Consider the following 23,431-nt stretch of genomic DNA (forward strand, 5'->3'; position numbering starts at 1 on the left):
TTTTCAATTAGCGACTAAACACCCCTCCAATGGGTTAAACAGGCTGGTTGCAAGGAATGAGAGCAGAACTCTAGATATATTCGATTGCATAAGTGAGAAAAACCAGGTTGTAAAACAGTACGTGAGTTAAACCATCACGTTTCTAGGAAAAGCTGCACCACGTTTTTCTGTGTGTAGAGCGTATACTCTGGAGGGAACTGAGTCAGGCTCTGCTTGGACTCACTGTTGGGCAGTGGGGCTCGGGAGCTTCCCACTTTGTGTTTCCTTCATTTCCACATTAATTCTGTTCTCTTCAGCGAACCAGTTTCCAACTTCTGCAACTCAAGTTAAATTAAAATAGCTGAAGACTGCTTAACGGTGAATTCAACTTTGTCTCGCCCAAACCACACGGGCAGCCTAGACTGTGTCCATGTTTGCGGCCAAATAGTTCTGTGTTGCGGGGGTTGTCCTGTGTGTTGTGGATACAAGTACACCCCTCTGACAAGCTGTCTCCAGGCGCTGCTAGATGAGCTGGGAGCTGCAGAGGTCGGTGAGGCTCAGGCTGGGCTGTCAGCGTGTGGTTCTCTGCACTCCAAGGGCTGTGCGGCAGATCTTCTTCTGCCATGTGAGCCTCTTTGAGTCATCCTGGGTCCTTTGAGAAGCACAAGATCCTCACAAACAGAGCAGAGAGGTTTTTTTTTTTTTTTTTAAATTTTTTGTTTCTGTTTGAGCTACTATGAATGTGTCACCTCTAATCCACTGGCCTTTGGGTCTCCACATTTTGAGAGCTGCCTCTTTTTTCTGAATCTGTGCGGGGGAAACACTGATTAGTCTTCTATCAGTGATTTCCTCAAGATAGGGGGTTCTAATGCTTAACAGTTTTCATTAAGAACCATAGCTATTAAATATTGAAAATATATAGACTATTCCTGTTGAGAATATAATTATATAGTAAATTAGCTGATGTCCAGTTATGTTGCCTTTTAAACCCATCTTTGATGTTTCCAGTACTTACATAAGATATAGGGCATGTTTATTAAGAGTCTTCAACTGTGTATAAAACTAGAGCAGTCAAAAGTAATGGTGTCTGCTGAAGGATTCTTTATCATATGAATTTACCTTTAGTCATCTATTATTTATTTCAGCTATTTTATATGCCATTATAATAAATATTATGACAGAGAAAGCTTTTACGCTTCAACTTATTGTACTACTCTTTACTTGCCTGCAATCCTTCAGGAAAATGTAACCATAGCTTTACCTATAGTTAACGTAAATCATCACTTAACATTAGGATGAAAAATTCACTATGAAAAAAGGCTCTTTCTTCAATAGCAAGGCATAAATGCACAAACATGTTGCCTGCCAAACTCCTGTGCCATTCACTGTCCTTCCTTAAACTGTCTTTAAGCTACAAAGTGAATACATTACACAGAGCAAGATTGGAAGGTTTTGGAATATTTTCACTGTTTTGTTAGTTTCTGGCAAGATAAGCATTTTTTATCCACAGTGCAAGATATTGCCAATTACTGTCTACCACTTCTAATAGTTTTGCTTTACATGGCATGTAACTCATATACCAAATTAAATAAGCTGTTAGCTGGTATAATTTCTCCTTGAATAGCCTCATAGTTACCTATGCATTCTGATAAAGTTATTTTCTAAATTGACTTCAAGTACACAAGGCACAGTTTTTGGCCCAAATCTAATGAAGTGAGGGTTGTCATAATTTTCTTATTAGGAATGTTTGTGTATTTTGGCAGAGGGAAGTTGGGAGGGTGCTTGTGGTAGATCTAGGGGTGAGGGTTGATGCTTAATGGGTGATTTGAAGTTCAGGAATGACAAGCTCAGTCCTTATCCTTCAAGACATAAAAAAAAAAAATTCAGAGCTTGGCCAAGCATGATTTTTGATTTGGTTCCCATTTCCAAAATGTGGAATCTTCTCCAAGAACATTTGCTTATTAAAAAGCCAAGTGATATGTAACTGGTAAAAAACATAGAGGCAGACAGGAGACTCTCGACCTCTTCTCTTTCCTTGGTGTCCTGTCAGAAAGAATGTTTATCAGTGTACACTCATACTTTTTAAATATTTATTTATTTACTTGAGGGGTAGAGTTGCAGTCGGAGAGAGAGATGAGAGAGAAGTCTTGCATCCACTAATTCAGTACACTCACCAAATGGCCACAATGGCCGGAGCTTTGCTAGTCGGAAGCCAGGAGCTTCTTCCGTGTCTCCCACACTGTGCAGGGGCCCAAGCACTTGGGCAATCTTCTACTACTTTCCCAGGCCACAGCAGAGAGCTGCATCAGAAGAATAGCAGCTAGGACTCTAACTGGCACCCATATGGAATGCCGGTGCCACAGGCTGAGGCTCAGCCCACTACACCACAGTGCCTGCCCCCACACTTGCACTTTGAATCTCAAGGCTTGGCCAAGTTGGGCAAGTACCCCTTCAGTTTTGCTCAAGCTGGTTTGGGTTAGACAGGGAAGTACAAAGATTGCAAATCAAAGGAAGCAGCTATCTCTTCATAAGTTTCCTAGTGAAGATGCTGCCATCCTGTGCTACCATTATCATTGCTTAAATAATATTGGAGGAATTAGCATTATGAAGTACCATGTAGGATATTGATGAATTATTAAACTGGTTTAGTTAGAAATCTATTGTAGTGCAGTGAATAATGTCATGTCAATACCGTGCTCGGCACCAGTGTCTCTTGCTGTTGTAAATGTGACAACTCCTATTTAAGGATTAGGAACATAAAACAGGGCTGAGTGTGTGTGAAGCGGAAGGGTGAGAGACATCAGCATAATGCAATTAAGGCCCATTGGATTAGAATTTGCAGGATGCCATTAGCAATAAGCTCTGAATGTAGATTATTGCCTTGGTTACATTTTCTCTTTCAGCAATAATACTTCTCTTGTAAATTCTAAGTGTGTAAAATAAATATGATATAAACTAGACACAGATAAGAATAGATAGATGTCATTAGTTCCATTATATCTTCTTGGTGCTTTATGCTGAAGAATGTGACAACAGGGGTACAACACCATGTGGCATTCTGTGATAACAGGAGCTTTGGAAGCAGCCCTTTCTCAGTTACAGACCTGGATGTGTGTCTTATTAGCTATGCCACTTAAAATCTGTCCATCAACCTTGATTTTCTCATCTGTAAAGTGGGGAAATTTATAAATGCTTCAAAATGTTTTTCAGATTACTGTTAAAGGAATATAATGTCATGTGTGCTGTAGGAGCCCTTTATATTTACTACTTATTTATCAATAAATCCATGTATTTGAGAGGTATTTTTAGGGCCATCTACAAAGGAATTCCTCCATAATTGTGAGGGGGATGGGCACATACCCATTAGACCCTCATAGATTGGTACCCCGAGACAAGATTGCACAACAGCCAGTTCTGTGTAAGCAGTGAAGGTTGGCTCTGTAGTTGGGTTTGACAGGCTCCCCAACCTGAGAGCAGATTTCCTCTGTGCGTATTGGAGGCAAGCTCCTTATGCCTGTTCAGTAAGTCTGTATTCCTCCATTCTGCTGATTCCTATCTGTGTAGCTACGCGCTTCTCTCTTTAACCCACATAGTGACAGTGCTTTTAACACAGCGTAATGGTGAGCTGCTCTCACTTGCTCCTTCTGGTGCAGCTGAGTGGACAATGCAAGGACTCTAGTAGATGAGAGTCTTTGAAGAATGCTCTTGTGATTGTACTCACTGTGTTCCATAATACTCAACAGCTTGGTTCTCAGACCAGATACTTTGGATTTATTACAGGGAGGAATCTGATAGTGGAGAAAACTCATTGAGACTCTCCCAGCTGACTCACGGGCAATTTACAGTTAATGATGATCTTAAACTAATTTATTTTATAAGTATATTTGATCACTGGGATTATCCACATCCAAAGTTCTAAAGCCCTGTAACCATGAAACATTACCCTTTTTGTCCTCTCATTATTGATAAACAAATGGCAGAGGTGAGATACTTCCTCACAGGTGTTGCAGCCATGGAGAAAATCAAAGAGGGAAAGGTGATAGAGTGTGTAGAAAATGCTTTTACCTCTAGAGGTGCTATGAATGAATGAATGACCAGGCCAGGTATTTCCTTGTTGATGACCCGGAGCACAGGAGCATACTGCCCCCTGAAGGGGGTAATCACAGATCTGATGGTTTCCCTTGGAGTTGGCCTCAGCTGCTGTGAGGGTTTCCCAGGGATAAGAATAGGTGGCAGCAGGACAGGTGAGTTGCATTGGCCTTTGAAGTACATAGTAGTGATTGGAGTCATAGTGTGAATTGTGGCTCTGCCAGTTATCTGAATGAAAATGCGCTAGAGATTTTTTTTTTTTTAATTTTTTGACAGGCAGAGTGGACAGTGAGAGAGAGACAGAGAGAAAGGTCTTCCTTTGCCGTTTGGTTCACCCTCCAATGGCCGCCGCGGTAGGCGCGCTGCGGCCGGCGCACCGCGCCTATCCGATGGCAGAAGCCAGGTGCTTCTCCTAGTCTCCCATGGGGTGCAGGGCCCAAGAACTTGGGCCATCCTCCACTGCACTCCCTGGCCACAGCAGAGAGCTGGCCTGGAAGAGGGGTAACCGGGAAAGGATCGGTGCCCCGACCGGGACTAGAACCCGGGGTGCCGGCACCGCAAGGCGGAGGATTAGCCTAGTGAGCCGCAGCGCCGGCCGAGATTTTTAAGAAGTCAGCTTCACTACCTGTGCAAGAAATGCCCCTCTTCCCTGCCTGCACAGGCTGTTGGAGGGATAGCGGGTGCAGTGGGGAATGGACTCACGTGGTCAGTGTGTGAAATCGCACCCACTGGCCAGTGGTGACTCTGTCAGCCCTATCTGTCTGTGGGTAGTGAGGCCTTTTGGTGCCAGTACTGATGATGCTGGTGAGAATAAAAACAATAAACAATCACAGCAAGTGCTTGCCGTATATTACTCATTTCCTGATAAGGCAGATATTATTATTGCTCCCACTTCATTTTTTAAAAAGATTTATTTGTTTGAAAGGCAGAGTTAGAGAAAGAGAGACAGAGAGGTCTTCCATCTGCTGGTTTACTCTCCAGATGGCTGCAACAGATGGGCCTGGGCCAGGCCAAAGCCAGGAGCTGCTTCTGGGTCTCCTAAGTGAGTGCAGGGGCCCATACACTTTGGCCATCCTGCGCTGCTTTCCCAGGCACATTAGCAGGGAGCTGGATGGGAAGTGGAGCAGCCGAAACTCAAACTGGCACCCTTACAGGATGCTGACATTGCAGGCTGTGGCTTTAACCTACTGAACCACGGTGCCAGCCACATATTGCTCCCATTTTACAAAGGCAAAAACCAGGTGCACAAAAGGAAGTTACTTGCTGGTTAAATGCTGAAACAGATTCAGACTGAGACAGTCTATCTTGAGTCCAAGGCATTAACTAGCACCCTTTGGGTTTACACGTTGCATGAGTTTGAGAACTGCAGATTTCTTCCTCCTTCTCTAGAGTCATTGATAACATCCTTTACAGAGGAGCTATTCAGACATTTTCTGAGCTACTTATGTAAATTTTATGAAATCATCAAGGGAGACTTGCAGTTACTACAGTGCATCATCAGTGACAAAGAATGAGCCTCACATTTTTGGCTTTCGAAATAATAATGATAACAATAAAAATAATAACTTATTGAGGGCCCGTTGTTTGCCCCATACTTGATATAAACAAAATCAAATCTTTAGCCATGCAAGGAAAAAATAATTATACCCATTCTTAAATAACACAGGTGAGGCCCAGAGCGTTCACAGAGTTTCTGGAAACTCTGGGCTGTGCTCCAGTTGAGCCTTGCTCTGGCAGCTCTCCTGAGGATGACAACAGATCCACAGTTCTCTGTGTAAATACCACACACTTCCCGCCTGGTTCCTTTGGTTTCAGGCAACATCATATATGAGTAACGCTCGGTGCATTTATAGTCATAAAATAGTACTAGAGAGCACCATTGCATGACGACAAGCACTCCCTTTGATTTTACATTTGCAGGCTTTTGAATCACTTAGATGAGTTTTAGAATTTAATAAAGAAGAGATCAAGAAGAATTGGCTTGTTAAAAGTGTCAGTAAACTAACAACAAATGCCATTGCATCCCAGGGAAATGGGAGAGGAGTAGCTAGAAAACTTACCTATGTCTTTCTGGCTGAGTCCTGGGTGTCAGGTACAGGTGGACTTCTGAGCTTTTAAGAATGACTTGATGCTTGTGTGTGAGATGCTGCCTGTGCAGTCTGTTACAAAATGATAGATAATCGCATCTGTGTCCATAATTTAAAATAACATTCCTATTTTGCCTGAGATAATACATTTGTGACCTGGTATGATTAGGGAGAAGAGTTTGATTTTGGGAAGAATGCAAACACATGACATTGCATTTCAAGATGTAGTGTTCTCAATATGAAGTTAGTTCTGTTAAAGGTAGATAGATAGATGGATGATGGATGGGTGAGTAGATAGATGGAGGGGTGTTTGGATGGAAGGATGGGTAAGTGGATAGGTAGGAAAATGGATAGATGGTTAGGAAGGGAGAGAGGGAGGGAGGAAGGGGGATCAGGGAAAGAAAGGAAAAATATATGGAAGACTGATAGTTTATTTTAAAATGGTGTGTTTCAGATGCTTTTTTTTATTGTTCATTTTTCTGCTTTTACCTGAGTTTTCTATTACCAGTGTGGTTGTAAAATAGAAAGTGGCCTGAATTAAGTCTAGAGAGGTAGACCTGGGGCCTATTCATGTGTTACTTGTTACCATGTCTCACCGTGCATTTCCATTTCTTCTCTTTTTATTCACAAGTATGGTTGGGCCTTCTTGACTCTAGTTCATACGACTTTCTATGCCAGTGTAATATGTGCAAATGTGACATTTGTTGCTGGGTGGCAGCCTTTGAGACCCCCTATGCAGTTTGCTTTATTTCCTTCCCTTTGCTGTGGAGGTTGGTAATGTAACAAGTGATAGAAGATCTGTGTGCCTGAGTCTCTGGCTAATCACGATGAGCATGGGCCCACCAATCTGGGAAGGACATGAAATATGAATGAGTAATAATCCTGAATTAGATTAAAACATGAACATTTCTGGGCTGTTCCTTATGGAAACCCATCCTGATGGATACAGAGGATCTTACAAGCCATGCTAAGGAAGTTGGACTAAAACCTGTTGGCCAATCCAGTATACAGAAGGGCTTTTTGTTCATTTATTTTACCAATCTGGCCAAAATCTCAACTTTGTTTCACATGGTATGTGCTAATTCTAATATCTCTTTTAAAAAAAGATTTGTTTTCTTATTTGAAAGGCAGAGTGCAGAGTTACAGAGGGAGAGGGAGAGAGAGAGAGAGAGAGAGAGAGAGAGATCTCAAATCCACTGATTTCACTGCCCAAATGGCCATGATGGCCAGGACACACTAACAGAGAGCTGGTTCAGAACTAGGGTAACCAGGATACGAACCAGTGTCCATATAGGGGTTTGGCATTGCAGGCGGTGGCTTAACCCACTAAGCCACAGTAACATCTCTTAATTAAAGTCCTGGGTTCCTTGGGGGTGATGGAACACTCCTTTCTGTATTTTGAATGTGATGATAGTTAGAGTTATACAAATCTGTACACATGATTAGATGTCATATAGTAATAACATAGTTGTACCAAACAAAGGAAAGAAAACGAAGGCCGCCTCAAACTGGTGAAATCCAGACACTGACTATGGTCTAATAAATTGTACTATGCCAATGTCAGTTTGTGGATTTGGATAATGTATTACAGACATGTAACATGTCACCATTCAGGAAAACTAGTTCCAAAAAAAAGTTAACAAAGTTCATGAGTTAAACCAAGAATATGAATTGTGATTAGCTGCAGATTCATTGCCAGACTGAGCAAGAAATCTCACATTGATGGTATGGATCCCTGTCCTCACCTAATAATCAGCAGCTCACCACTTCTCCCCCACCCCCTGCAATGGGCTGTCTTTGCAATCTGTCAGTCACCGTATCTCCCTTTACCACATGTCTCACAACAAATAAGCAACTAACATGAATGAGTTTATTAGAAATCTGAAGAGTGACCCCTCCCCTGACACATAAACACACAGACACACCCTTATGCTAAAAGCTTTGCTTTTCCTCCCTGGACTTAATATAATGGCTTGCAAGTTTTCCCTGTATTTTTGAGGGTTGGTAGCAGAAACAGGAAACCTGCTACCTAGGGCAGGAGAATGACCTGAATAATAGTGTGAGGACTCGAATCACTATCCCCAGGAGCCTAGTAACCCACAGCCTGTGGATTAGTTTGTTGAACTGCTTGATGGCTTGTGACCCCTTGCTCCCCCTGGGTGTGTATGTTCTGATTTTGTTCATATTTCTGGTGGCAGCTCTGAGCTTCATTTTGAAGTGAAAGGGTGAACCAAAAGACAACTCACCAGTCATAACTTACATATATAGAAGAATGTACAAGCCATGTGGCCCATGCTATCATTTTTGTTGGCCATTGCTTTTGGTGTCACCCTCTGGGAATATTCTTGTTTTATGGAGGAAATATGTACGTACATTTTTATAATATGTGACCTGCATATCCCTTGGGGATTCCACAGGGGATTTGGCTGGGAAGAATAATCTGTATACCACCTCCTCCACAACAGTGAATATTTGGCTTTGTTCTTGTGATGCATTCCAGTGTCTCTAAGATCCTTTGTGTGATGATGACTGTCACGCTCTGGGTTAAGTGAGGTGGGGCCCAGAGGTGGGGGGGAAGAGGGTTGAAGGGCACTGTATTTGTTACATCTGAATGTAAATCCAGGTACTTCAGTGTCTATGAGGCCTAACAATCACCGTGAGGAGTGTGTTAACCTTTGACCAGTTTTACACCCTGAAGAAATCTTCAGCCGTCCTTAGAGTACCTGGGGTTGTATTGCTTGTCTGTAGACCTGGACTCTGTATAGAGTGTGGCCTTCCTCAAGTGTCTTCACCTGTCATGGTGGCAATTTCCCTCTTGAACAGATGAGGGGTGTGGCTTCACCAAACTTAAACTGGAATCCCATCTCTGGTCCCAGATCTTAGGAGATTCTAACAAAACCCATATGTTGCCATTTCCCTCTTTCCTGGACTTGCGTATTGCTTTTCCTCCTCCTTCCAGAATTTGCAGGCTTCAGCATCTACCACTGTCTTAAAAGATCAAGAATTTAGATCTGTGTTAGCCAGTTTTGTTTCTGCCACTAATAATGTGATTGAAGAAATCATTTAATCACTTTATAGCACCTTTCGCTAAAAATAGGCTCTGTTAGTAGATGTAACCTAGGTGTCATCCAGGATCTAACGGTCGGTGATCTGTGTGATGGGGGCTTAAGGGAGGACTCTTATGAGACACTAGCACCATTCTGTCCACCATGGCCTACTGGAACCTGCCCAAAACCACTGTGATGGCTGAATGTCATCAGGCCAAGAGTTTGGTTCCATTGACATCTTATTTCTTTTGAGTTAAATTCATTAAACACCTTCTCTCTTCCAGACAGGATGCTACGTGTGTAACACTTTACCTCACAACTCTGTGAGTGTATAAATTACTGTTTATCTTTACAAATGAGGAAACTGAGGTTGCACCATGAAATGGTCTCGAGTCAGTGTGCTTCCAGGTGCCACTGCCTGATGTTTATTGTTCAAAGTGCCAGTCTTGGGTTAGAGCCCAGGACATCAACAGCCAAGATAAACTGGCTGCATATACGATCAACATCTCTACCCAGGTTGTGTTCATCCCTGGGTGAGATGGTTGAGGAGGATATTCTCAGTAGTGCCATTTACATCTCTCTAGTAGCCCTGGAGGCATTATATTCTCCTAGTTTTATTTGAATACACTAGAATTCCAAAGTTAACCATTTGTCTTATTGGACTCTTCCTATTGGAACAGGCAGGTGGCCCTGGGGTTCTTGGCTTTATGTCCTTTGGAGAGGGGCTCAAAAGAAAAAAGTGGTAGCATTTAGTGTCACTCTCTAAAGTTTATCCGACTTAAAGTTTGAGAGTAGCCCATCAACTGAAGAAATTCTGTCTTTCCAGAATTGTGCCAGGAGGCACCTGTCGAGTAGAACATGATGGCTTCAAATCCCAACATCTCTAGTTCGTCTAGTTTTTCTCCAGGGAGGACTCTGGGCCTTGGAGTCAGTTCTTGCCCCCTCCCCTTCTTAACTCTGTGATCTCTCATGTGTGATGCCACATTATAAATGGACAGAGTATTTCATGTTCTTCTTAGTGATTTTGAGAGGTATAAGGTGTGTACATGCTCAGCCAGTGGTCACCATTAGCTGTATTGTTAGGATGTGTTACACCTATTTATAGAGTTCTGTGTTTACCTGGGCAGGATTCTCATTAGGATGTAGGTGAGTCAGAGTCCTTTGGTATGAAAGAGTCTTGATTGCTTTTACATTTTCTATCAGTGAATTTTACTTAATTTTTGATGCAGGCTTAGCAAAAACACTTGAACATAGGGGATAGTTTTTAACATTACAGTGTTGTCTGCTGTGTCCTTGTGTGAGCCAGGGTTTAACTTGCTGTTCCTCTCTCATTACTGTTTAGGGTGCGGACCTAGAGGGGATAATGTTAGCCTCAAGATGCTTCGTAGGATCTTCTGTGCGCTGGGCCAAATGCAGCCCAACCCCTGCCTCTGGGCTTAGCAGTGTCCTAGCCTCACATGCTCCCCGGACTTGGCAGTAAAAGCCTGGTTCTTCCATTCATTCCAATGATTTATATTCTCTCTGGGCGTCTAATATTAAACAGGGGAATTCCGACATGTTCCATAACACATTTACTGTAACTCGATACCATGGACTAAACTTGCTGTTATTTATCATTTCTTTTTATTTTCTCTCATTCCAGCATAAAGCCAAGGTAGAAGCAATGACCCTGGACCTCGCTCTGCTCCGTAGCGTGCAGCATTTTGCTGAAGCGTTCAAGGCCAAGAATATGTGAGTGTTCCAGTGGAGGGTTATGGATCATAATTCCTTGCTATTGTAATGTCTTTATCAGATGAACATGGAAGGCTGTTGTGTTGTCGTAGCGTCCAAACAGCAGGCTCACTTATATTGGCCCTGCTAAGGTATGCTGTATCTTCTGGACTCCAAGTCACTCATTATGAAATGTGTCATCAATCTAATAATAGCTTCCCAGATAAAAAGAAAAGATAATATTTAAACACTAATAAAATACAGGGCATGGTGAGAAGTATCTTGATTATAGATACTTTTTCAGTGAATCTCAGAACTGAAGAAAAGTATATTTTAATTGCATCTGGGAACAAGTGACTTCCATGATTCAGTGCTATGGGGGAGGCTGAAAATTAGAGCATGGGGAGGATCATTTTGCAGACCTGCAGTGATTGGAAGTGGTACATGGATATAGCTCTGAAAACAGGCTCACAAAGTGAGGCTTTTTTTTTTTCTTCCTATTTTCTTTTAGTTTTTCAAAATTCCGGAAGGAAGGAAGGAAGGGAGGGAGGGAGGGAGGGAGGGAGGGAGGAAGGAAGGACGGGCGGGCTGGCGGGCAAGTGAGCCAAACTAAGGAAAGCAATCCTTGCTGGCTGCACTATAATTATAATATTTTGTTTCTGAGTGTTTATTTTTATGGTTACTTCATATTTAGGGCAAGTAGTACTAGTTTCTCATTTAACTTGGAGGTTTAAATTTCATTAATAAATACCGTCATTTAATTTTTTATTCAGTGAGTTGATTTAAACATGAGGATTAGGTTAATAATAGTGCCAGTAGTGCCAAGGAAAAGATAATTAGGCCAATGGCACCAGCACGACAGCATCTAGAGAACTCTGATTAATGACAGGCAGCCATTGGTCGGGCTGTACTGCAGTTGTCCAAGCCGCTGAAGCTTAGGAAGGCAGGAATCTCCAATTCAGGTGTTCTAATGTGCTGTCTAGAGCTGCCCCCAGCTTGCTTCCCAGTATCCAGTTCTTGTGCCACTTGGAGTTTCTTACTATGCTCTTTCTGTTTAATGGTTGGCTCCCTAAGGCTATTTCTGGAACCAGCAAGTGGCCTGCGTCCTTGAGATGTGTATGGAGCTGGAGTCTTTAGTGAGAGTCGGTGAGAGTCCTGTGCTCTGTCAAAGGAGGAGCATCGGGGAGACATCACCTAGCCAGCAAGTGGATGTGGATGAGCCCTGCTGTGTGCTTTGTAGTGCTTGACAGCAGGTGGCTTGCCCAAGCTCTCAGAGAACCTCAAGGCAGGGCACACTAGGAGCTCTCAAGACATCTGTGCGTTCAGTGCTTCATCGATGGTTTATCCAGTTGGTCACTGGCTTAACACACATTTGCCAAGTCCCCCAAGAACTCAGCAGTCTTTTAGGCTGTGAGAAGAGAGTGGTGGCTGTTGGAAGCCAAGTTCACCTCAGAGAAGCCATACTCTGAGTTGTCAGCAAGCAGAATTTTATTCCTGAGGGCTGACTGCTCATCAGGACATGTTTGGAGGGATTACGAACAACAGTCACACATAGCAGCTCATTGACTGAGGGCTTATGACAGGCCATAGAATACAAATATTTTGGATGCATTTTAGGATTTAATTCTCAATGCCATGCTTTGAGTAAATGCTGTTATTTTCTCCGATGTAGAAATGAGGAAAGTGAGGCTGGTGGGCTAAATCATTTACCCAAAGGCACTTGGTAAGTAGATGGGCTGGAGCACCATGTGCTTATTAGCTCAGGCAGCCCATCAGTTGTCACTCCAGAGCTCCTGCGTAACCACTGTGCTGTATAACCTTGGATTTCAGTGTGGTGGAGGCTGAGACTCAGAGAAAGGGAGTGACTTGCACAGGATCACTTGGTAGTGGTGCCGGATGGAGGATTTCATTGCAGTCTGACTCTTGCTCTCCGGGTGCCATGCTGCTCCACTGAGATCTCCTGTTCCCTGCCTTTGAGCAGCCTCCTCCGATTCCCATGTCAGGCTGCGCTGTAAGTGAGCAGCTTTGCAGAGGAGAGCCAAGTGTTACATAATAGGATCATCTTCCACGTCTTTCCATGACCACTAGTTTTTAACCATTAAGTAGTTGGGAAATCATCAAATTCAAGTGCTTTTTGAAAATAATCACCAAGCTTAAACTCCTGGAGGAAGCTATCACCCATTTTGTCCTAATCCTAGATTTTAGCAAATGACTTTGAATTTTTAGACTTCCAGATTCAGAAACAAGGCGGATTTTCCTGTTAGAACACTCTTGAGCACAGACCTCTTTGTAGCTGTCTCTGGAGAATACAGGATTTTACACGGCTTAGAGAAATATTGTGGTGGTGAAAATATGCATAAAAAAGCGAGTGATTTTACTTTTGAAATACTGCCAAAGTGAAATCTCTCATGGGTAGGCAGATGACAGTTTAGTACTTACAGGTCTTTAGATTCTGAGAACTGTCAGAAGTGAATTGAAGTGCTGGTGACTAGGCTGCCAAAAAAACACATGTAACTCTATTCTTATCATCACCTCCCATCTTTAGACATTAAAATTTCCTTGTGTGTAAAACATAATGACAAATGAAAGAAAGGCTGCCAGTTCAGAACCTATTTCTTTTTGTGCTGTTGGACTGCGCAGAGGAAAAACCCTTAAATTTGAACTCCATGTGGATGCCCCATTTAATAAAACGTTGCAGAGCCTGCGTGTGAACAGGCCAGAGCTGTGTCAGGCGCCTCTTTCCTGTGCACATTCCCCACGCAGGCTCCAGCCCAAGTGTTTTTGCCCACGCTGGGATAGGCAACGGATCGTGTAGTCAGAAGCCCCTCCCCAAAATAGAAACAGATGCTAAATGCAAACACTGGTGGAAAGCATACCTCACCGTACCATGGCACAGCCCTCCATCTGCCTTCCAGCACGAGTTGTGGAGTCAGCCTCTTTGGGGATATCTTCTTCCTTTTTTAGGAGACTGTGTGGAGGAGGTGGCTATTTTAGCACGAGTGCTGCTAATAATGATTGTATAAACACTAGCCGAGAGCCAGCTTTCTGTTTATTCTGTTCAAGGCAGTATGCTAAGCACTCACACACCGATCATCTCATTAATTTCTTACAACAGCCCTATGCATTAGCCACTCTTCTCCCCTTTTTACCAATTAAAAGGTTTAAGCCCACAGAGGCTAAGTAGAGTTCCTATATGCAGTAAGTGGCGGGTCCAGACTTTGACCCGAGCTCTGTTTTAATCCCAGGGACCACCCTTTCTGTTAGTTCTCACTCTTCAGTCAGACATTTCTCTTTGGAGGTTTTTGTATGGGTTATTTTGCTGGCTGACAGGTTACCTCAGAATCTGGTGGCTTAAGACAATTTAAAACAATAAAAATTTATATATGTTCTCTCTCTCTCTCCCTGATTCCTTCTCTCCTTTCATTGTTCTATCCCTTCTTCCTACCTCTTTCTCTTACAACATGTTTAAATCAGGATTCAGATAAGGTCCATGCATTTTAATCTGTAAGATTTTTATTTTTTTCCCTTAAATAATTTTCAAGTGCAACATATTTAAGGGGCCAGGTTGTCCCCTAGAGATTTCTGTGGTTTCTGCTCGGATGATTTCATTCTGTAGTGTCATTTAACATATCCCTTTGTTTCTCGTGAAAAAGTAGCTAACTCTGGAGACTCAGCTACTTCCTGTTGAATTTTTTGGCAGGAGTACTTCATAAGCTGTGGTCTGGCCGCCCATCGAGAGGATGCAGTGTCTTGTTGCCAGAGCCAGTTTCCCTAAGGTTCAGCATTTCTTGACCTGCTCACCCCTCTGACCCCTCTCTCGATTTGCACACTCCCCCTTTCATTTATTTGTCCTATTATTCCATGCTCACTCTTCTGGGTGGCCAGTCCAGGAAGCCTCCGTCTGCTTCTCCACACTGCTCCCCAGAGTTAGTGGTGGTGGTGGTCGGCCAGTGTGTCTCACGTTGAATTATTTTGGGCATTACTGGAAAGTTCCAAGGCAAGGCTGCGGTAAGCCCCAACCAAACTGAGTTGTGAAGGATACTTGTGTTTGAGCAGTGATTCTGGAAGGCAGCCAGACTGCATACTGCCTGGTGGATAGAGGCGTCCATGAGCAGGAAGAGCGAAGACCTTTCCTAATCCTCCCAGCCAGTGCTTGGGGTTGTCTTTGTGCAGCAGGTTCACAAGCAGCAGAATGCTGCTCGCAGTGCTTGTGCACATGTTCATCCTAGTTGCGGCTGCCAGATTACTGAGAAGAGCACAGTTTGGACAAGACCCAGGACAGTTCAGGACCTCCTAGAACAGTGTTTTTTTTTTCTTTAGAAAATGTCTAATAGTTTGGAATCTACAGATCCCCAACCAAATGGACACTGAATTCTAAATCTGGAATTTTAAAACTTGGTGATGGCACATAACACAGGGCATTCATAACTTGGACTCTACTTGTTCTTCTGCTCTTAGAATCTTGATTGAGGGTTTTGATTCATCCTGGAAATTAATTTAAATTGCCAAGAACTTCATATTAAAATATGAATAATACAATTCCAGAGGTTTCTAGAACTTGATTTTTGATCATGGATTTCTATTTCTTTGCTTAATGTTCTGCCCACAGAATTTGTCAAAGGAATTTGGATTTGTTTCACTTAGAAGATAATTTTAAAAAGTGGTGTTTAAAAAAAAAATGGTTAGAATAGCTGTTTTCTGCCCTTTCTTCTCAGGCATTTGAAGGGAAAAAATCTTTAACAAAGTTATGCATTTTCATTTTCTACTTAATTACTTTCAGAGCTTGAATCTACTATTCCCAGATATAATATTTTTGGGTTCATATTACACACTTTGCTGTCTCAGATCATTCTTATGGAAGTGGGTGGGCTAAAAGTTATAAATAAATTCCAAATTTTGAGGGATAGATTACCCTGAAGACCAATGTGTAAATTACAGAGTAATCTTTCTTTTTCTCCCCAGCTCAGTTTTAAGAATAATGTTTTAGCCAACTTATCTGTGTTACTCTTTGCTTAACTTGAGAAAGCCATTTTCGTTTTGCCTAATAGAAGGATCATGTTGCTTTGTTTTTCTACACAGTATGAAAACTAAAAGAAAAGAAAAGCAGATTTTAACTGTGAAAAATACTCTAAATCTAGGTCTTCATTAGGAATTTTTTAAGAAATTATTAAGATGACTAAGTTGATTTTTCACCCATCCAACACATTTTCCACACTAAAACATTGAAAAACCATATTGTGGAGCATTTAGTGTAGTACCTAGAAACATCAGAGAAGAATGCTGCCTTCGTAAGTTCATGTTTTGCTTCCCAAAACATAACTAATTAGATGCCAAATCTTATGTCATTTTCAAAAGGCATATTTCTGAAATAGATTATATACTTAAAAAATACCTGGAAACAATAAAATGTCATGCAGGGTTGGCTGGTAAACATTTCCATAAAGGAACAGAGAGTAAATATTTCAGACTTTTCAGGCCATGCAGTCTCTGTTCCAGCTAACTGTTCGACTCTGCTGCTGTGGCACGGAACTGGCCACAGGCTCCGCGTGCAGGCAGATTGGTGGCTGTATTCCAGCATGTGGAGGCCAACTGAGTTTGGGCTGGAATTTTAGCTCTGCTGCTTACTAGCTGTGTGGCCTTGGGCAAGCTTCTTAGTGTCTCTGGGTCCCACTTTCCCAGTCTGTGTAAAGTGGATTGTCACCTCTGATTTGCGGATTGCTTGAATAGGTGGAATGCATGGAATGACAAGGCACATCTCTGTATATCTTGCCTTTGACTTTTTAACATGCATCTGTGTTACCTTGATCCTAAAGTGATCAGAGGGGTTTTTAAGAGTACCTAAAATATGGGAAGATAGACATAAGAAAACTTAAGGGAAAGGAATAAGTGCACACTGGTAATACAGGATCTTAGAGGAGGTATGTATTTCCTAAGGCCTTTCGTGATTAGTAAAAACTGGGTATAAGAATGCACTTTGAGATTCCTGGCAAACAAAAGAAGAGGGGAAATGGACTTCACGTGGTCCACAGCTGTAAGCCCCATGAGAAGTGAGCACAACTGGTTATCACCACAGTGGTGCTCCAATGAGGTCACAGAATACTTACTGCTTTACTGAGTATTCTGCCCCCACTGCCTTCTTCCTCCACTGTTTTTTTTTTTTTTTTTTAAGATTTACTTATTTATTTGAAAGCCAGAGTTAAACAGAGAGAAGGAGAGGCAGAGAGGTCTTCGGTTCCACTGCTTCACTCCCCAAATGACCACAATGGCCAGAGCTGAGCTGATCTGAAGCCAGGAGCCAGGAGCGTCTTTCCAGTCTTCCACATGAATGCAGGGGTTCAAGCTCTTGGGCCATCTTCAGCTGCTTTCCCCGGCCATAGCTGAAAGTGGAGCAGTTAGGACCTGAACTGGTGCCCATTTGGGATGCTGGCACTGCAAGCAGCGGCTTAACACATTATGCCACAGCTCTGGCCCCATCCCCCTCCACTCTTTGTTCTCATTCTTGACCTTCATGTAACTCCATGGACCTGGGGGATGCTTCACAGTTCTCCTTCAGAGTAAATACCCCAGATTCTGCTTCCTCTGTCATTGCTGTGTCCGTTTTCCTGAGCATCAGGCAACTTTGTTGGATCAGAGTCGCCTCTAGAGCAACCTGCTTTCGATAAGTGGAGAAAAGTGTACATACTACAGTACTACATACGCCCGTGTGTTATGGAATAGACAAATACTACAGACTTTCTCCTCTACTTTAAAACAAGTATTTTCATTTCACTTCATCACGTATTCAACCTAGTGCTAGGAACTGGCTCAGCATTGGAATTGAATCATTACCATCTGCTGCTTCTGTGCCTCATCTCTTTCTTTCAGTAGTCATGCTGCTTAAGAATGTTTGGATAACTTCATATGATGCTACTTTTGAAAAACATAACCTTTGGTGGAGAAGAGTAATTAATAAATTAATTAAAGGTCACTTGGCAGTGAAATTGGTGAGGAAAATTTCATGGCACCCTTTTGCCATCATTGAAAGTCATTAGTGTAAAGGGATGTGTTTGCATCAACATGTTTGTGAAATAAAATTTTTAATTTCCCAATAGAATTCTAGTTTCTGCCATCACTTGAGTTTCATGAAATCGAAGTGATGTATGTTAATTAAAGACACAAAAAAATTTTCCAGCAAGAGCCAAAACCAGGCTTTGGAAGTAGATTTTTTTTTTTCTGTGATTGCCTTTTTCCACTCCTCTTCATCCCACCAGTCATATAAAAAATATGTTAGGCCTTTACCTCTAGCAAATGTTAATTTTGTGCTGGTGTTACAAACATTGATCAATTAAAGCACTGGACTGGACGTGGGTCAGCAAAGTTTTTCTGTGAAGAATTAGACCATAAATATCTTTGGTTTTTATAAGCCAGATGGTCTCTCTGGCAACTACTCAGCCATTGTACTGTTGAGTATTGAGTTAAGATCTTAGAAGACGGTGTGGTTATGTTCAAATAAAACTTTATTTACAAATACAAAAAGAGTTTGGGATTTGGGATCTGGCTGGGCAGCTGTGTGGTTTACTACCATCTGAGCTGTAGTCCACAGGGCCTTGAAATATAACTCATTGTACTAGTATCCTACCGCATCATGAGAAATGTATACTGTTTTTCAAGGAAAATGCACTGTTAGGTCTAGTCAATATTTTATATTACATATAGGTGTATGTATATTTACATAGAACAATTATGTATATATGCATATATAAAACTGAGTTCATGGTTACTTTGAAATTTCTGCGGAAGTATACTGGAATATTTAATAGCTATAGAAGAGATAGAAGTCTGAGTAGTAGAATAGTTTGCTGTGCTAAGTTTTAGAAATAACACCACATAGGAAAGCAGGACAACTAAGACAACTAAATGCTGCTTAATATATGAACACACTGAGTTGTATCTGGAGCTGGAAACCATAATAATTGATGATATTGTCTACTAATTATGTGTCATGCATAGATAAACACTCACGTGCCATTCCATTTAAACCTTACAAGGACTCAGAGGTGAGGACAAAAATGGTAGAAGAAGAACAATATATTATGTTTCTGCATCATACCATGATGAGCTACATTTTACAGATCAATAAAAGGACACTTATTAAAAATATTAAGGACCTTGATGAAGGTCATACTAGTTAGTATTTTCTGCTGGAAGGTGGCCCAAAATCTGCTCTGTCTCTGAACTTAGCTTAGAGTGTATTTGGGAGAATTGGAAAGATCTGTCTCATTTGGGAAATGTATCATGTAGAACACATTGCCTCTGAAGGATATTTGTCCCATTAATAGGATGGATGACAACCACTGCCTACTGGGACAATTATTAAGGTCACTTCAAGGTTGGAGGAGATGCTTCTTGCAGCCAATTTTCTATCACCAACTGGAAATTGTTTTGCTGAAATATGTGTAAAGGAGGTTAAACAAACCCAATAGACGATAGGCTCATCCCTTCAATTAAGGTACTCTGACTGTTTTCTACCAAATATCTAGAAGGTGTCTCTCCACAGAGTCTATTTTAGAGGAAATGACTGCTATTTACTCTCATTTGTAGTTGTCTTTATACATTTCTTCCAAATGTCAGTATTCATTTCCCCCTTAGTTCCTACTTGTCTTCAAAATGATACTTATCAGGTAGACACAAGAAGACCAAAAGGTCATTTTGTTTTTTATACCTATGAACTGCCAAAGCAGTTGCTCTCAAATGCAAACCCACTCCTGACACTGTTCTGGTTGGCAATGTTGTGCCTGAGCTGCAGTGGCTACACTTATTAGTGTGGCCTACTTGGGCCTGTGAAATCTGGTTTCCTCCCCTGTGTCTTCTGGCTGTGTCCTCCCAACTCTGCTCCTACGGAGGTACTTACAGGTTCTGAATCCTGCCTCTGGACCTTTGCTGTCCCCCTCCTACCTGTCCATCACCTGTTCAGTGAATGTCTTTATGTCACATCCTCTATAGAACATCCTTCATTTCTCCTTCTTACCTGGGCACCAGAATTGAGAGATGAGTCACTTCTTGGAGCGTGATGCCAGCACCCAATCTGGCACGGATGGGGGAACCACGTTGAGTTTTTGTTGTTGTTGTTGTTGTTGTTGTTGTTGTTGTTATACTGTGCCCTAAAAGAGCAGAAACCTTACCTATTCTTGTCTTAGCTCTGAATGTGTCCTCTACATTTACATAGGATGGTGACCTTGGAAAAATTCTTCACTCTTTCTATTCCTTGATTTCTTCATCAGTAAAAATGGGAGAAGGGGTAACACCACTCTGTGGTTGTTGAGAGGATTAAATAACACTATTCTTATAAAATACATTACCTGATGCCTAATGAGCACTTAATGCATCTTAGCTTGTGTCATCGTCATCATTATAATAATCCCCTGCAGATTTTACATTTGCTATATATATATATATTTTTTTTTTTTTGACAGAGTGGACAGTGAGAGAGACAGACAGAAAGTTCTTCCTTTTCTGTTGGTTCACCCTCCAATGGCCGCTGTGGCCGCTGTGTTGCGGCCAGCGCACCAAGCTGATCTGAAGCCAGGAGCCAGGTGCTTCTCCTGGTCTCCCATCGGGTGCAGGGCCCAAGCACCTGGGCCATCCTCCACTGCACTCCCAGGCAACAGCAGAGAGCTGGACAGGAAGAGGAGCGACCGGGACTAGAACCCAGGGTGCCGGCGCTGCAGGTGGAGGATTAGTCTATTGAGCTGCGGCGCCGGCCTACATTTGAGTCTTATAGTGAGTTCAGGAAGGGGAAGGGTGCATGGACAGTTGGGTAGTTGGATAGAAGGAGGGAAAGAAGCAATGAGGGAAGGAAAAAATGGAACCATGGACTTAGATTTGCTGAACTGCACTTTTAAGTTGCCAGTTCTCAGCCTTTTACAGTTCTTGAATTGATCCTTCATTGGGTGACATAGAGGTTATATGTTCAAAGATCTGAAGAAACGTAGTTTAAAATAATCACTGATACAGTAGTTACTATCCACCAATAACTTGAAGGTTCCCTTCTAGGAATTTAAAACATTTTCTATTAGTAGTGTAGACAGAGACCATGTGACCAAACCAGGCTGGCCAGGGATGACCCCTCTGAGCCCAGTGTACCAGATCTGTTCTTTGACCCACACTGAGACCACCCACACAGCCTTCCGTGCAGCAGATCTGTGGTGTTAGGGTTAACATTTAGTTAATCTCAGAGAACTCTTGGCTCATTTAAGACTTGGAAAGAGCATTTCAGTTCCGTGGTTTAGAATTATATTTCCCAACTTGGGCCATGAGTTGAGCTTGGCTTTTCTCCTTGTATCATCCTAACCACCCCCATTGTAATGTTGGGATTCTACATTGACATAATTGACATGTTGAGAAGTTGTGCTTAAACCACACTGAAATCACATTTTAATAACATGGGACCATCTTTTTTTCTCAGTAATTGTTGAAACGCTAATTCTTGTCAGGCTAAAAATTTGAATATACATTTGAAATAAATCAGTGGCACTCCATAGTGCAGCCTCCTGAAAATCCCCAAGGAAGATTATATTTTTAGTTAAACTGCTTGTCACTGCACTGTTTTCAATATTGTAAGTGTTTTCTTCTCTTGTTGAAAGGATCTGTTTGGTACCTTGTCATTCAAAAATATATAAATGGATCCTCCCAGTTAATAGGAAAATTATTCCATTGCCTTGTAAGATTATTCTGCTGTTAAAATTGACTCACTGAATCACAATTTAAAATATACTTGAGCATTTAGGCTGTTGAGGTACAGCAGGTTAAGCAGCCACTGTGATGCCAGCATTGCATATCAGAGTGCCAGGTTGAGTCACAGCTGCTCTGCTTCCAATCCATCTTTCTTCTAATGCACCTGGGAAGGAAGCAGATGATGGCCCAAATGTTTGGTCCCCTTTCACCCACGTGAGAGACCCAGATGGAATTCCTGGTTTCTGACTTTAACCTGGACCTGACCTCACTGTTGCGGCCATGTGGGGATTGCACCAATGGATAAAAGATCTCTCTAACTCTGTCTCTCCCACTTTCTCTGATGCTCTGCCTTTAAAATAAATGATTGAATGAATAAATAATTTGAAAAGATACTTGAATTGACATGATAACATAATTGATAGCAGGAACAGAAAGAGTGGAGAGAGCTCTGTCTCAGAAGTGCAAGCAATGGTTAAGTTGCTGAATGATAAAGCTTTGGCAGATGCATCTTAATGGAATGTCTTTAGCCCAAAAGGACACCAGTGCCTCATTTTCCCATATCACAAACTCCCATGAGACCATCAGGGTGGTTCTTCAACCTGGCTGTACATGGAGTCGGATGGGAGTCATAAAAAGCACCAATGCCTGGCTGCTACCCTCAAATTCTGATTTAATTGTCCAGGCAGAAGGATGGATAGAGTGATGGATGGATGCAGTGGATGGCTAGGTAAATGAAAGGAAGAAATGAAGGAAGGAGAAGGTTGTTCAGGTGTGTGCGCTGGGCACTTGGGCTGTTCACATCTTCCTGTGTGTTGCCCTGCTCGTGTGCACTGGAGTTGGCAGGACTGAGGGCAGATCAGCAGCCAGCTAAGAGCTACGCCCTGGTTGGTCTTTGCCCACTGCAGCAGAGCTCCGTGCATAGACAGAGTTCCCTAAAAGCCCATCATATTTATGGTGAGCTGGGAGAACCATTAGCTGTGGCCTTAAATCCTGCTGGTCCACCAACCCACTGAGCCAGTTTCTCCACTTCTCTGAGCCTATTTACTTGTCTGTGCAAGGCTGGGTAATGGTGAACAGAATTGCATTTTAAGGATTAAGAGACAGCATTTATCTCGCAGGGGTGTAACAGTGCATACAGGAGTCCGGGGCACTGGCAGCTGTCTCTGCACTCAAACTTTGTTCACAGTAAATGGATTAAATTCAGAGGGAGGTGGGCAGCTGCCCACTGTAAGGCCCCTGACGCCTGCAGAGAGAGGCCATGGGAGCTCGCGGAAGAAGGGGCAGAGTCAAGGCCTGCCAAGAGTGGCCATTGCATGATATAGCTGTATTACCAATTTGCAGTTACAAATTGGTGAACACATTTGTTCCTATCAGATCCTGCATTATGCTCCCATGTCTTGTGTAACTGCTTAGAAAATGTGGTCCTGAGACCAGACCCCTGGATGACCAACTTTGGATTTCCTGACTAAAGCCACATAGCCTTCCCTGGGAGAACTGTTTCACACAGAGTGCATGGTAGTAAGTTTTAAAATTTTTTAAAATTTATTTCAAAGGGAAACAAGGAGAGAGAGAGGGAGATCTTTGATTCACTGGTTACTCTCACAAATCCCTCCACCAGCCTGGGCTGCAGGCTGTGAGCTCAGTCTGAGTCTCCCACATGGGTGGCACAGACACAAGTACTTGACCCGTCATCTGCTGCCTCCCAGGGTGTGCACTAGCAGGAAGCTGGATCAGAAGCAGAGGAGCTGAGACTTCAGTCATGCACTCTAATATGGGGCATCCCAAGCTGTGTCTTAAACACGGTGC

At 42.4% G+C, this 23,431-nt stretch overlaps 1 protein-coding gene across 1 annotated transcript in view; it reads left to right on the plus strand.

Annotated features, from left to right (window-relative positions):
- WWOX (WW domain containing oxidoreductase) overlaps positions 1-23,431 on the plus strand; it is a 1,015,207-nt gene that overhangs the window by 276,343 nt on the left and 715,433 nt on the right. The window contains exon 6 of the mRNA XM_062175786.1: positions 10,845-10,933. Within this exon, the coding sequence (XP_062031770.1) occupies positions 10,845-10,933 (89 nt within the window). The remainder of the gene's footprint in view (positions 1-10,844; positions 10,934-23,431) is intronic.

This window comes from Lepus europaeus, chromosome 19, assembly GCF_033115175.1.
Source record: "Lepus europaeus isolate LE1 chromosome 19, mLepTim1.pri, whole genome shotgun sequence".
NCBI lineage: Eukaryota > Metazoa > Chordata > Mammalia > Lagomorpha > Leporidae > Lepus > Lepus europaeus.